Genomic DNA, 11,880 nt, shown 5'->3' with positions numbered 1-11,880 from the left:
TAATTGGAATGATTACTCATGGGCATAGTCATTATGGACACTTCACTATAAATGATTTGTGGCCCTCAGATCCAAATCTCACAATTGGCTCCCTTGCATTGTGTTTGCGCAACTTGGAGAGGATGGACATGCATGCAACTGGGGACCTAGCTACTAATGGGGTCCAAGAAAGCAACAATGTTCCGTTACTAAATGCTCTAAACTCAAGAAGTGCCTTGGATTGTCGTTATGCTTGAGAAGGTAAGGAACCTCTCCAAAGTGGTGGGTCTGTAGATTTATTACAAGAAAGTGTCAGTAATGCAAACTCAAGGGATATAAATACCACGAATTCTACTATAGAGACTACAACAAGCACCACCTCCTCGTTTCGTAAACTGCCAAAGAACTTGCTACTACCCTACAACTAATTGTGCATCAGAGAACAAAAATCGATACGTATTTGCATATCTTTCTCTACTTGTTGTAAGAGGTGTCTTCAAGACAGTTCAATTAGGCTTCTTGATGGTAGGGCACACACATGAGAACATTGATGCACTGTTTAGCAGGTTTTTTGAGAAATTGAGAGTGGGTCAAACATTCACTTTTTCACATCTAATGGATACATTTAGTGCTCTTCCAAATCCAAACCAGCCCCATTTCTTCGTAAAAGGATCCCCAACTTCAAGAGTTTTGTTGATGGTTATCTTAATGATGGGCATGATATGCTTGTGGGTCATTGTGCTTGAAGAAAAACCGATCATAATACAAAGTGCATCCCAATTCACTTGACTGGATGCCTAGGGAAGGAGGCATTGAGTTATGGAAGAAAGATTTTGTTAGGGACGGTCACTTCTTCCAGCAGGTTTCCAGACATGCTGCCAATGGTTGAATTTATAAGGGATCACTTGCAAGTAATGGCAGGTAGAAATGACTACATTAGGTTTTGGGAGAAATGTGCAGTTAGAAGGGGTGAGACAACATTATATGAAACCTATTAGACTATTGGAGCTCCTTGTGGATGCTCACCCATTCTGTTGCCCTGCCAGCACACTTTGACGAAGCTCAGTTTGATCTTGATGGTGAGTTAACTCCCCCCCAGTTCATTTTTTCTATCCTCTGCAGTAACCCACTTTGCAGAGCCCGTTTTCTCTATTGTAAGGGAGGGCCTCACAGCAGCCCTTCTTGGGGCCATGCAAAACGCAAGGGAGTCTCCGCCCAGAACACCCTGGGGCAATCTCCTTAACCAAAGGGGAACTCCCTCCTGTTATTACAATACCCCTCCCCTCATTGGAAAAGGGGCCCTCCTATGGCATCGTCACAGATGCCCTCGCTAGCCAGGCAGAGGGATTTGTTTTTCGATATGTTCAAGTTGTTGCTCAATCAGTTGTCACCTCTTCCTCCAACAACAAGGAGGGCCTCTTCCTTGCCAACACAAGTGGCTGGCCTCACCTCAGCATCGTCTCTCCAAGAGTCTCCTCGTGTCCCAGGTCTCCAAGATTTCACAGGACCAGATATCTTCAACCAATCAACAACCCAAATCCCCAGCAGGATCTCAAACCGCCCCTCTCCTCCAAAGAAGGTGGGCCCTTGACCATGTCTGCAGCACTAGCCGCTTCCACCGAAATGGGACCTTCGATTATCTCTATCGACCCCTACAATGTAGAGCCCCTTTCCCACAGTAGAGGGGCTCCTCTCAGTTCATATGAAAAAGCACCTCCTCCATCCATTGTTCCAAGGGTAGCTTTTTCCCACTCGGATCTGGATCTAACCCGGCTTTGTCCCACTAAGGTCTGGATTTAACTCAACTATGTCCACCGTGTTACACTCAAACCCTTGATGATAGTTCTCCAACCAGTTCCCCCAGTGGTTTAGTACTTTCATCTTCAAGTCCTAATGGATCCCAGTTGGTGGGCCCTTGACCATGTCTGCACCAAGAAGGGGCATTCAACTACCTCTGTCAACCCTACAGTGCAGACATCCATTGTTCCAAGGGCAGCTTTTTCCCACTGGGATCTGGATCTAGCTCGGCTTTGTCCCACTAGAATCTATATCTAACTCAACTATGTCCACCATTCTACACTCAAACCCTTGATAGTTCTCCAACCAGCCCCCAGTGTTTTAGTACCTTCACCTTCTAATCCTAATAGATCCAAGTTGTTATCCAAGGGTGTTCCTTGCCACTTTTCTTAAGGAAACTCATACCAGGGTACTATAAAGAAAGCTACTCGTGCTCTCCCTCTACTGCCTCCTTATGGGGATGGTATCATGCAGGGTGGCTCTACTTGAGGCCTCATCCATCCCCTTCTCTAGAGATAAGGCTTTCGTTGTGGGCACATGTAAGTTGTCTTGACCTCTAGAGATAAGGTCACTGAGCCTTCCATTGTGTGGGAACATGTAAGTTGTCTTGACTCCAGTCACGCACCACTCAAGCATGGTGTGAATGCATGTGTGCGTATGCCCAACCTCCTCACCAACCACCCCTACCCTCACCGACCACGTGGAACCCTTATAACTTCCACACTCCACACTAGCATGCATCTGAGCCGACCACGTGGAACCCGAATGGACCACCTACTTCACAAATAAAAGATTTTCAAATTCAGGTAACCATTTAGGTGTCCTTAAACTCGCTAACGAACATTCCTATTTTCAAACCTTACAAAAACTTGATGCAATGATCCTAAAAACAAATTTTCAGTGCCTATTTGTTTAGTACACGCCTCAACATAGGAGGGAACTTATTGATATAGGCGTCAACTATAGGGTAACGAAAGAGGGCAACAAAAGTAAGGTGAAGGTAGTAGTGACCTTGTTTGACATGAATTGATGATAGGATGTATAGAGTATATAGAGGACACGAGAACCCATACCGCTCATTTGTTTGCTCATTTTGGTTGATAGGATACATTTTAAAGACTTTCCACAATTGATTATTATTTGGTTGATTGGAAACACAGTTATAGATTTATCACATGAGAATCAAACAAAGAATGCCATTGAAACATTTACATGTTCTGCATGGAGCACAGATTGGATAGCATCTTGTGGACATTCCATTCTACACAAGTAGAGAAAGTGAGATTTGGTATAGGCCCAACTTTACACTTGTACCCAAAATGAGTTAGAAAGGTGGATCTCATATGGTTTATATAACACAGAGAAGATGGCGAGAGGAAGATCTATACCGCCTTGTTTCAGATGGTGCAGCGCTTGTAAGTACTGTTCAGAGAGCATTTACATCTAATTTTAAATACTATGAGATGTACTAACAAAAGTTAGCATGCAGGATAGAAGCCTAAATTGTATCTTCATTCAGGAGTGAAAAGAAACGTTGAACTTGTAGTGTGATTTACACTGGTTTAAAGCTTTTCTATGCATCCCAAGTCAATAATCCGAAGCTTTTTGACACCCTAAAAGCTTCAAGGTTTTTAGGAGAAGCATATTGTGCTGTAATATACATCCCAAAGATCTGAAGCTCTTCGATGCATCCAAGGACACTGGTTTATATACAGCATTGATTATCTGTTTCAAAAAATATATATCAAAATTTTCCTCAGGAGTTCTGAGAAATAGTTCCATAACACACTGTTCAACTCAAATTAAGGGCTATAATCTCCTACGATGTTGGGTTCTTCAAGCCATCACTTCAGCTAGCAAAGAGCAGCAAACTGTACATACTTGGCATACGCTTCAGGCACATACAAATTAAGGGCTATAATCTCCTACAATGTTGGGTTCTTCAAGCCATCACTTCAGCTAGCAAAGAGCTGCAAACTGTACATATTTGGCATACGCTTCAGGCACATACGACTCCACTTTGAACTGGGGTACTTTAGCCCCACGCTTGGGCCAGCATGAGGGTGGTGGTGAAGAGTATTTGATCCCAATGACTGTAACTAAACCTGCGTCAGTTATCAAACGATAGTATCAGTCCAAAGAACATGAAAACTTCACAAAATCAGGCTTCATATGGCACCACAAGCTTTTGAATACGTGTTAAACTTTAAATATCTTTCCCCTGTACAGAGCATACATTTCAAACTCTTAAAATAGCAAATATGACTAGGGATTTGTGTCCTGTAACAAGGCAACTAGGTACAGACGCATGTCTCTGCTGCACCACCTCTGAAGCACCAGACGCATTTGCAACAGTGGTTACATCCAAACTAACATTACATCCCCAACCTTCTGTCTACAAACACGCAATCACCTAACTGCCATTTACTTATCACTACGTCAAACTTCTGCACAACATTTGGATTCATTCCGAACATTTCTGCAAAACCACACAGACCAGAAATAAACACTACAAGATGATTTGAACGCCCACCTTGTCTTACCCACTTGGTACTCTTACCTATTCTTTATGCTGCTTATAACACAATGTGTTATGCCATTGATTGGCATTGAATGATGTCACAGACTACAGTATGCTGCCACCACTAGCCATCCACCAAGCAATGCGTAATGCTGTTCCTAATGACAGCACACACTGCAGCATCCTGTAAATGCTGCATCAACATAGCCATCCACCGACAAGCGTAATGCTGTGTTCCTAAAAATGACAGTACACACTGCAGCTATGTTTTTCAATTTCTTTCAGTTACTTTTTCCATGGCTCAGTATACCAATGGTATCATTGTATTACACACGGTCTCATAGAACCCTGGGATCTTTTGTAGACGTTAATATTACTCTCTCTCTCTCTCTCTCTCTCTCTCTCTCTCTCTCTCTCTCTCACCCAAGTGTGTGTGGGTGTGTGTGTGAATGAGAAGAGGAAAATGGGCTAACCTTTCTATCACCCAAGTGTGGTAGATTGGTTAGCTCATTTCCCTCTTGAATCAAAGGTCTTGAGTTCAAATCTTGTCGGATAGATCAATTTGGTCTCTTGGTATAGTTTCCTACAACGTTAAAGTTAAAAAGTTCTCTTCTCTCTTCTCTCTCTCTGAATCCTGATATTGTCTTACATACTTGGTTGACCCATTAAAATAGTACATGTATTACTTCAGTAGTTGATTGATTCCAACTTTGGAAGCCTACTGATATCGTCTTTCATACACATGCTTACTAGACTCAAAAATTCATGTAATTTTGGTAATTGATTGATTTTTACATTACACTACTGAGTATTGCATCTGCTTGTGTAGCACATGCTACGTAAAGTTCTTATAATATCTATTGTGCTGCAGTACAATCTTTACAGTAGCCCACTTGAATCATCAACCATAGTGTCGAAAAAAGCTTTGAGATTATACTTCTATAAAATTGTATTTACAAATTATGATACATCATTTAAGCACTCTAGTCAAACAGCCTATTCATCATCTCTAGGCATGAAAGACGTAATGTTGCATCCCAAAGAGCAGGTAGGTAAGTAGAAAATGCATACTCTTGTGTACACGACCCAGCAAAAAACGTTCACCCCTCCACCATTCAAGGGGCCTTGATCTTATTCTGGTGCTACGCCTCACTCCCTCATCCCAATTTGTGCCAGCACCTGCAAAACCATGAAAGTTTGTTACGCGTGCGCTTTTTCTAATAGTCAATTGAAAGAAACTACAGAAACCCTTTAAAAAAACCATACATGAAAAAGGACAAACACGAAGATTTCAAATAGATCCATTTGAACTACAAACCCTTGTGATAGGATTTTAAGCAAAGCTTTTGAGCTCCCACGAGCCTTGAAGAAATTCTGCATCTCCTAGCTACCCAGCATACATGCATTTAACTAGTCTACACAAGCATTTACAATCAACAATATTGTGGACATGCATTTTGCATCCCCTGAAGTCTATGTAAAAGTGAAAGCTTACTTTCCAAGGCAATCAATTGTTAGATTGACAGTACAAACACCTTCAGATGTAAACTTGAAAAGGGTTTGTGGAAGCAAAAACCTTCAAGGCTGACTCGACGATCCTTAATAGTCCTTTTTCTCTTTGTAAAAGTTCTTATGAAAGGATTTGTTACGTTCTGCTCTGGACTTTTAATCGCCTCTGAAGGCACTAGATCAGAAGAAATTGAGTTGATTTCTTCCACTAACTCCGGAATCTTTTCCTGTCAACATAAAAAACCATTGCAAAACTACTGATCAACTTGAAAAGGGATTAATACAGTTGTACTTCTGTTACTTGCCAGAAAAGCCAGCATGAACTTGATCTGAAAAGCTTTCATGACTTCTTAGCGTGGTTTGTCTAAAAACAATCTAGTAGATAAAATGGTCGTAGCTGGTGCAGCACCTAGCATCATACGATAAAAAAGTGAATCACCTCGTTGGGACTCTGGGGGCTTGCAGAAGAATTTCGCAGACAAGGTGTAATCTGTATTGTAGAGGCTGGCAAGTCTGGCTCTACAATTGTAGTGTCCATGGTGTCATCAAAATCAAGCCTCCGTTTACCGATATCCTCCACAGCATTATCCTTTCTGAACACAAGAGCTGCAAGTGGATTCGATGGTGGAGTTGGGGAAGTGAAAGGGGTTCTTTCGGTTACTGTGTTTCTATTGTATGGTGTCACCTTCATATCAACCTCATTAGCAACATCGGCTTCTCTCTCTAAATGCCTGTCTTCTGATTCAGCAGCAGGGCAAGTTACAGACTCCACAACCTGGTTACTTGGAGCAATGTCCATGATCTCAGAAGCTTGAGACAGTTTTAATACTTCATTTGGGCCATCCTCAGAAGTGGCAGTCTTTGTCTGACTAAAATTGCACTGGCCATCACCTTTTGAATTTGTAAGACAAGATTTAGCATCAGAAAAGATCTCATGATCATCTTCTGCCTCATCTCTCATTTTAGCATATGCAATCTCCACTGCCACTCCATCAGACTGGATAGGATACAGCAGTTGAGACACCTGAACCTCTTTCTCAGCATATTGGTTTCCACACATGCCCTTCTCAACCCTGAATGCTGGATTTGAAAGAAAAGTAAAACAAGATTCCTCGGTTGCATCCTCTTCCTCTTCAAGCTGCTCATCATCCAGCGACTGCACCTGCTCTCCACATGATGGAAGCTCCACAGAAAATCCCCTTAGTCTTGTTGTCTTCCTGCAAGTAAGACAGCATACTGATCAAAAACTCTGATGCATTCATAAACAAACAGAACTATCCACAGGTTTCTGACTACCCACCTTTGACTATTTGTGCGCCTCACCCCTAGCCTCCGTGAACTTGATTTTCTAAACACAGATTTTTTACTGTACGACTCGCTTCTTCCCCTCAGTTTACGCATAATTGCTTCTGAGGCTGTGTTTGAAAAAAGAACTGTCAAAATCAACTTCAGAAGCAGTGTACAATATCCTAAGATTAAAACAATTTCACTGAAAGCAAACAAAAGTCTCTTTCTTTCTCAACAACATGAATTGTGTGAGATCTTTCCAAAACTATTAATCCATTGCTATCCCACTTAACAGCAATGCATGCCCTTGATCCTTCCCATCTAAATTGATCTGAAAACAATTAACTTTACCATGCACTTTAGCAGAGTTTTAAAGGCGTCCCTGCTAACATGATGTTGAGACTAATCTGCTTTAAAGGTGAGCACACTAAACCTCTGAGTTACGATGCTCCTGTGATATAAAGAGTAGAGAAGTAGTTCACCTTCATGTTCATCAGCAGCTTCCCAAAATGCATGAACATCCTGTGGTTTTTTAGATTCTCGCAATATGTTGTTAAAAAGTGATCCAAAACTTCTGTTTTAAAAAAAGGGCATTCAGAAAGAATCAGTGTCGGAGTGTATCATAATAAGCACACCCAAGTGTGTGATGTAGAGGAGTTTGAGCAGTTGTATACAGACCAAATGCAATAAAGGTTTACAGGAAGTATCAGAGGATCCTACTTGTAAGAGTAAAGTTCCACCCAACTGCGGAGTGTGCATGATCATAATAAGATAGCAAATGCAAGAATGCAATTATCCTCTTTGCTAATCACTATTCTTAACCCTACTTCAGCTCCAGATGGTCCACGGTCTTACTCCTGCACTAGCCCATCCTACACTTCTATTTTGCCCAGTTTCTGTTTAGACTTTCACAGCACCTTTGATTCATAAATATACAGATTTATTCAGTATGAATCTTAGGGCAAGGTACTTGCACTACTAACTTAGTGCTCCAAAATATGTACTGATTTGTCTCAATCCTTATATGATGTATAAAGTTGGACTCTTGAAGAAAAATTTCTCATGTTGATCTCAAAATTCCTTAAAATTTACTCTGGAAAAATACTAAGTGCAGTGTCAAAAGCACTTTACTTGAGATCAACTATGAACGGTTTTCGATGGGATGTGATCCGAGAGCTTCTTTCACGCCTCAGAAACTTGTTCCTTTGAGAAAGATTACTTGGAAGCACGTTTTCCTTTCCACTGGCACAAACTGATTTAACCAACGGGGATGGGTGCTTCTTCAACCCTTCCAGTCCTTTTGTCTCATCATCTTTCTCCCTCTGCTTCAAAAATGTTGTTAAAGGTTAGTTCATGACCCTTCAACACTTCAGCTTCTGATCTCTGTTAAAAGAACAGCACACCGGTTGTGAAGCCAAGAAAGCCTTAGACAAAGAAAACAGACAAGTGCAAGCTTAGTTTATGCATCTGATTCATTTTTTGAACTCCTGCTTACCCATGGTGGGAAGACCATTTATCTTATCATGCAAGGCTTCAAGAAGAGGATTTCCAACACTTCTATTGATGGCTTAGAGTTGGATTTGGCAACACAACTAAGTGAAAGGTGCAGATAGATGTACTGGGACGCAAGCATCTCGAAGTGCCTCAAGAGTTTACATATGATAAATATCCGTGAGATTCCAATTCACAAAAGCGTCCCAAGCGTCCCTAGGGTTCACAAAGGATAAAAATCCTTGAAATTCTAGTCCAGGAAAGTACCTCTAAGCTTACAATAAATGGCTTGAAAATCCAGTTTCCGAAAGTATCTCTAAATCCAGTTTCCGAAAGTATCTCTAGGGTTAACAGACGATGGTAAACTTGAAAATGCGTTCAACTGACGGACCAGTTTATTAGATCATTTTTAGGGTTATCAGATGATGGATGCCTTGAAAATCCAATGCCTTGAGGTTTAGCAGGCGAGAAATGCCGTGGACGTGCTCAAAATTTAGGGCTACCCGACGATGGATGTGCTCGAAAGTTAGGCAGACAATGAAATGTCTTGGATATGCTCAAAAATTAGGGATGCCAGAAGAAGAATGTGCTCGGAATTGAGGTCTAGCAGAATATGGATGCAGAATTTACCTCTAAATTTATCAGACGATGGAAACAGAAATTACCTCCAGGAATAGCAGACGATGGATGGATTCGAATTCCTGTTCGGTGACGCTGTCGTCGCACTGCTGTAGCCTGTTGAAGAAATTTGGCATCAGCGATGCGAAAACGTTGCTGTCTTCTTCCGCCATCGCTATAGCCTGTGAAACATATGCTACAAAAAACAGAACAGGAAGAAGAAGAAGTTTGCTTGTTTGAATGCTTTCTGAACGTTCTTATTCAACAGCTTTCACACTGGAACAGAAATGTCCTTCAGGTTGCCCAAGAGCCCCATCGCGTAGGGTGCGTTCACACGTTGAGCTTGTCGCTAGATCGACATATGGTGAGAATTGGCCAATTTATCAATGGACAATGACTTGAGCTTGCTGATTGCTCACTAAAACGCTAGGCAATGGCTCACTTGTTTTATTCAAATGGAGGGGATTTGGATGGGCTAGATGTCTGAGATGTCTACGATAGTGATCAACCAGTTTTATTGAGAAATTAACCCTTAGTCAATGCAAGCCCATAGAGTGGCAATCGAACTATCAGAATGTGTCAATGTGCATGCCAAACCATTTGTTGAATAAGCAAGGCAACAGATAGATGTGAACCATGCCTTAGGACTTTATCATGCTACTCAATAAACTAGCTAACCACGTAGCACCCATTTGTCTCTTAAGTTGGGCATGTGTAATCATGATTTTGCTTGCAATTGGAAAGCATCATTGTAGCATGCTTCGATACACTTTTACATGCTCAATTTAACAGTGAACTCTCATGCCCTCTTTCTCTCTCATGGGTGCTTCTCTATACTCTATATGTGTGGTGCTCTCTTGGAATTTCTAGCTTCCAAGGGACTTGTGGCTGATCTAGCTTTTATGTGGACTCTTATCTTGTTGTGTTTTGCTTGAGTTTGTGGGTTTGCTTAAGGTTTGAGGTGTGTGTGATTGGAATAAGTTCACATTGACTTTGCTTGAGTGAAGGAGCAAGGCTTGGGCTGAAATCACAATGTTAGAGTGGAATGAAGCACAGGCATCAAAGGGAGTGGAGCTACAGACATGAAAGGGAGATGTGCATAGGAGAGGAAGAGGAAGAGGAGATAGCAAAAGTTTAGGAGAGGAAGAGGAGTGGAGCTACAGACATGAAAGGGAGATGTGCATAGGAGAGGAAGAGGAGATAGCAAAAGTTTAGGGCATAAGAGTGGGATTTTGGAAGTGATTGTGAGAGTCCAATGGCAAAGGTAACTCCCATTGTTCTATGCTTTGTGTAGCTTGGGGTAGAGATTGCACCAGGAAGCATTGTCTTGAAGGTGAAGGAGAGACGAGATTGAAAGAAGCTTGGTTTGCTCTCTACTACTAACTTGGTTCACACATGCTCCCCAATGTTGAGTGCCACATTATCACTCAATGTTAAGTGGCACATCATTACTCAACATTGAGTGACACATCATCACTCAACATGTTATACATCATCATCTCTCTCTCTCTCTCTCTCTCTCTCTCTCTCTCTCTCTCTCACACACACACACACACACACACACACACACACACACCATCCAAGTTACAAGCAAAGAGTAAGAAAGCCAATGGAAATCAACTCTCGAGCTCCCTTAAGACCATGACACTTTTGAAACAAGCCTTCAAGGATGGACTAGCTTAGTTAGAGTACATAGGAATGGGAATGAGAATGACATCATAGGAGTAGGTAAGCAAATTCTTGGTATTGGTAGCCCCCTCAAATATATTATAGCTCTTCTAGGTGTGATGAGGGAATAGGCAGATCCAATGGGTCACCTTAGGCCTTGTTGCTTAGCCCACCACATCAATAAAGTAGCCATGTAGTTGCAAACCTTAGAAAATATATTTGGGTGCCCACAACACACGTTTGGATGACAAGGTTGGAGATCATTGAATTCTTTATCTAGAGCTCTTTGGGGTGAAAATCAAAAGTAATTAAATGAGAAGTCTTGTTGCCTAGTTTCTCACGTGAAGCTAGTTGGGGTACTCATGCATAAATGTGGTGCAACCGCCAATAAGAGAACTACATGCACACTCATAGCACTATTGCATCAAAGACATGTGAGCACAAATTTGAGTGTGAGATTCTAAAATCTAGATATAAATATGGGTAGTTGGATAGAGTTCTCACATGATTTTGTGACAACACTGTCTAGACACATGTGACCAAGAAACTATGGGTCAAACAATAGGTTATTTATCCCTCTTTAAGAAGGCGATTCTCCCTAGAGAACCTTGGGTCTTAACCAAAGAAGAGCAGCGGCATGTAAAGAATTGCATTAGTGAGTTTCATACTCCCACTAGTTGTATGCATTTCTTGAAGGGAGCATTCACAAAGGATGAAGAGCTTAGTGGCTTGAAGTCTCATGACTGGGACAAAACCTTACAATTTGTGTTGGAAATAGCCATAAAGGATTTATTCACCGAGGACATAAGAGCAGCAATATACAAGATTAGTGCAGTGGTACGATGGATATCATAGAAGGAGATTAGAAGAAATACATTGGAAGCAACTCATCTAAACTCCATTGAAGCAGTTACAATGGTGGAGAAATTCTTTCCAACAAGTTTCCTGACCATTCAGTTGCACATACTGGTTCATGTGGTTGATGAGGTTGCTATAGCAGGTGTTGTTCA

The 11,880-nt window shown here is 41.5% G+C and overlaps 1 protein-coding gene across 1 annotated transcript; it reads right to left on the bottom strand.

Moving 5' to 3' along the window:
- Nucleotides 1-3,269: 3,269 nt before the first annotated feature.
- On the bottom strand, nucleotides 3,270-9,434 carry LOC147608832 (uncharacterized). The gene is made up of 8 exons (XM_086788509.1): nucleotides 9,250-9,434; nucleotides 8,225-8,415; nucleotides 7,576-7,667; nucleotides 7,107-7,221; nucleotides 6,246-7,023; nucleotides 5,874-6,033; nucleotides 5,369-5,476; nucleotides 3,270-3,881 (listed from the first exon to the last, which is right to left on the bottom strand). The coding sequence occupies exons 1-8, from the start codon at nucleotides 9,373-9,375 to the stop codon at nucleotides 3,736-3,738; spliced, it is 1,716 nt and encodes a 571-aa protein (XP_086644635.1). The 5' UTR covers nucleotides 9,376-9,434; the 3' UTR covers nucleotides 3,270-3,735.
- Between the last annotated feature and the right edge of the window lie 2,446 nt (nucleotides 9,435-11,880).

Source organism: Cibotium barometz, chromosome 52 (genome assembly GCF_041138505.1).
Source record: "Cibotium barometz isolate CiBa-2024 chromosome 52, ASM4113850v1, whole genome shotgun sequence".
Lineage (NCBI taxonomy): Eukaryota > Viridiplantae > Streptophyta > Polypodiopsida > Cyatheales > Cibotiaceae > Cibotium > Cibotium barometz.
The sequence above is the reverse complement of the archived record's forward strand: the minus strand, read 5'-3'. Positions and strand labels throughout refer to the sequence as shown.

Excerpts from the sequence above, each read along its gene's own strand:
- LOC147608832 (XM_086788509.1), bottom strand. The coding sequence starts at position 9,375 with ATGGCGGAAGAAGACAGCAACGTTTTCGCATCGCTGATGCCAAATTTC. Across the intron at positions 8,416-9,249 it reads ATCGTCTGCTATTCCTGGAG|AGGGAGAAAGATGATGAGAC; the intron begins GTAATTTCTGTT and ends TTTTTGAAGCAG. Across the intron at positions 7,024-7,106 it reads AGGCGCACAAATAGTCAAAG|GAAGACAACAAGACTAAGGG; the intron begins GTGGGTAGTCAG and ends TCTTACTTGCAG.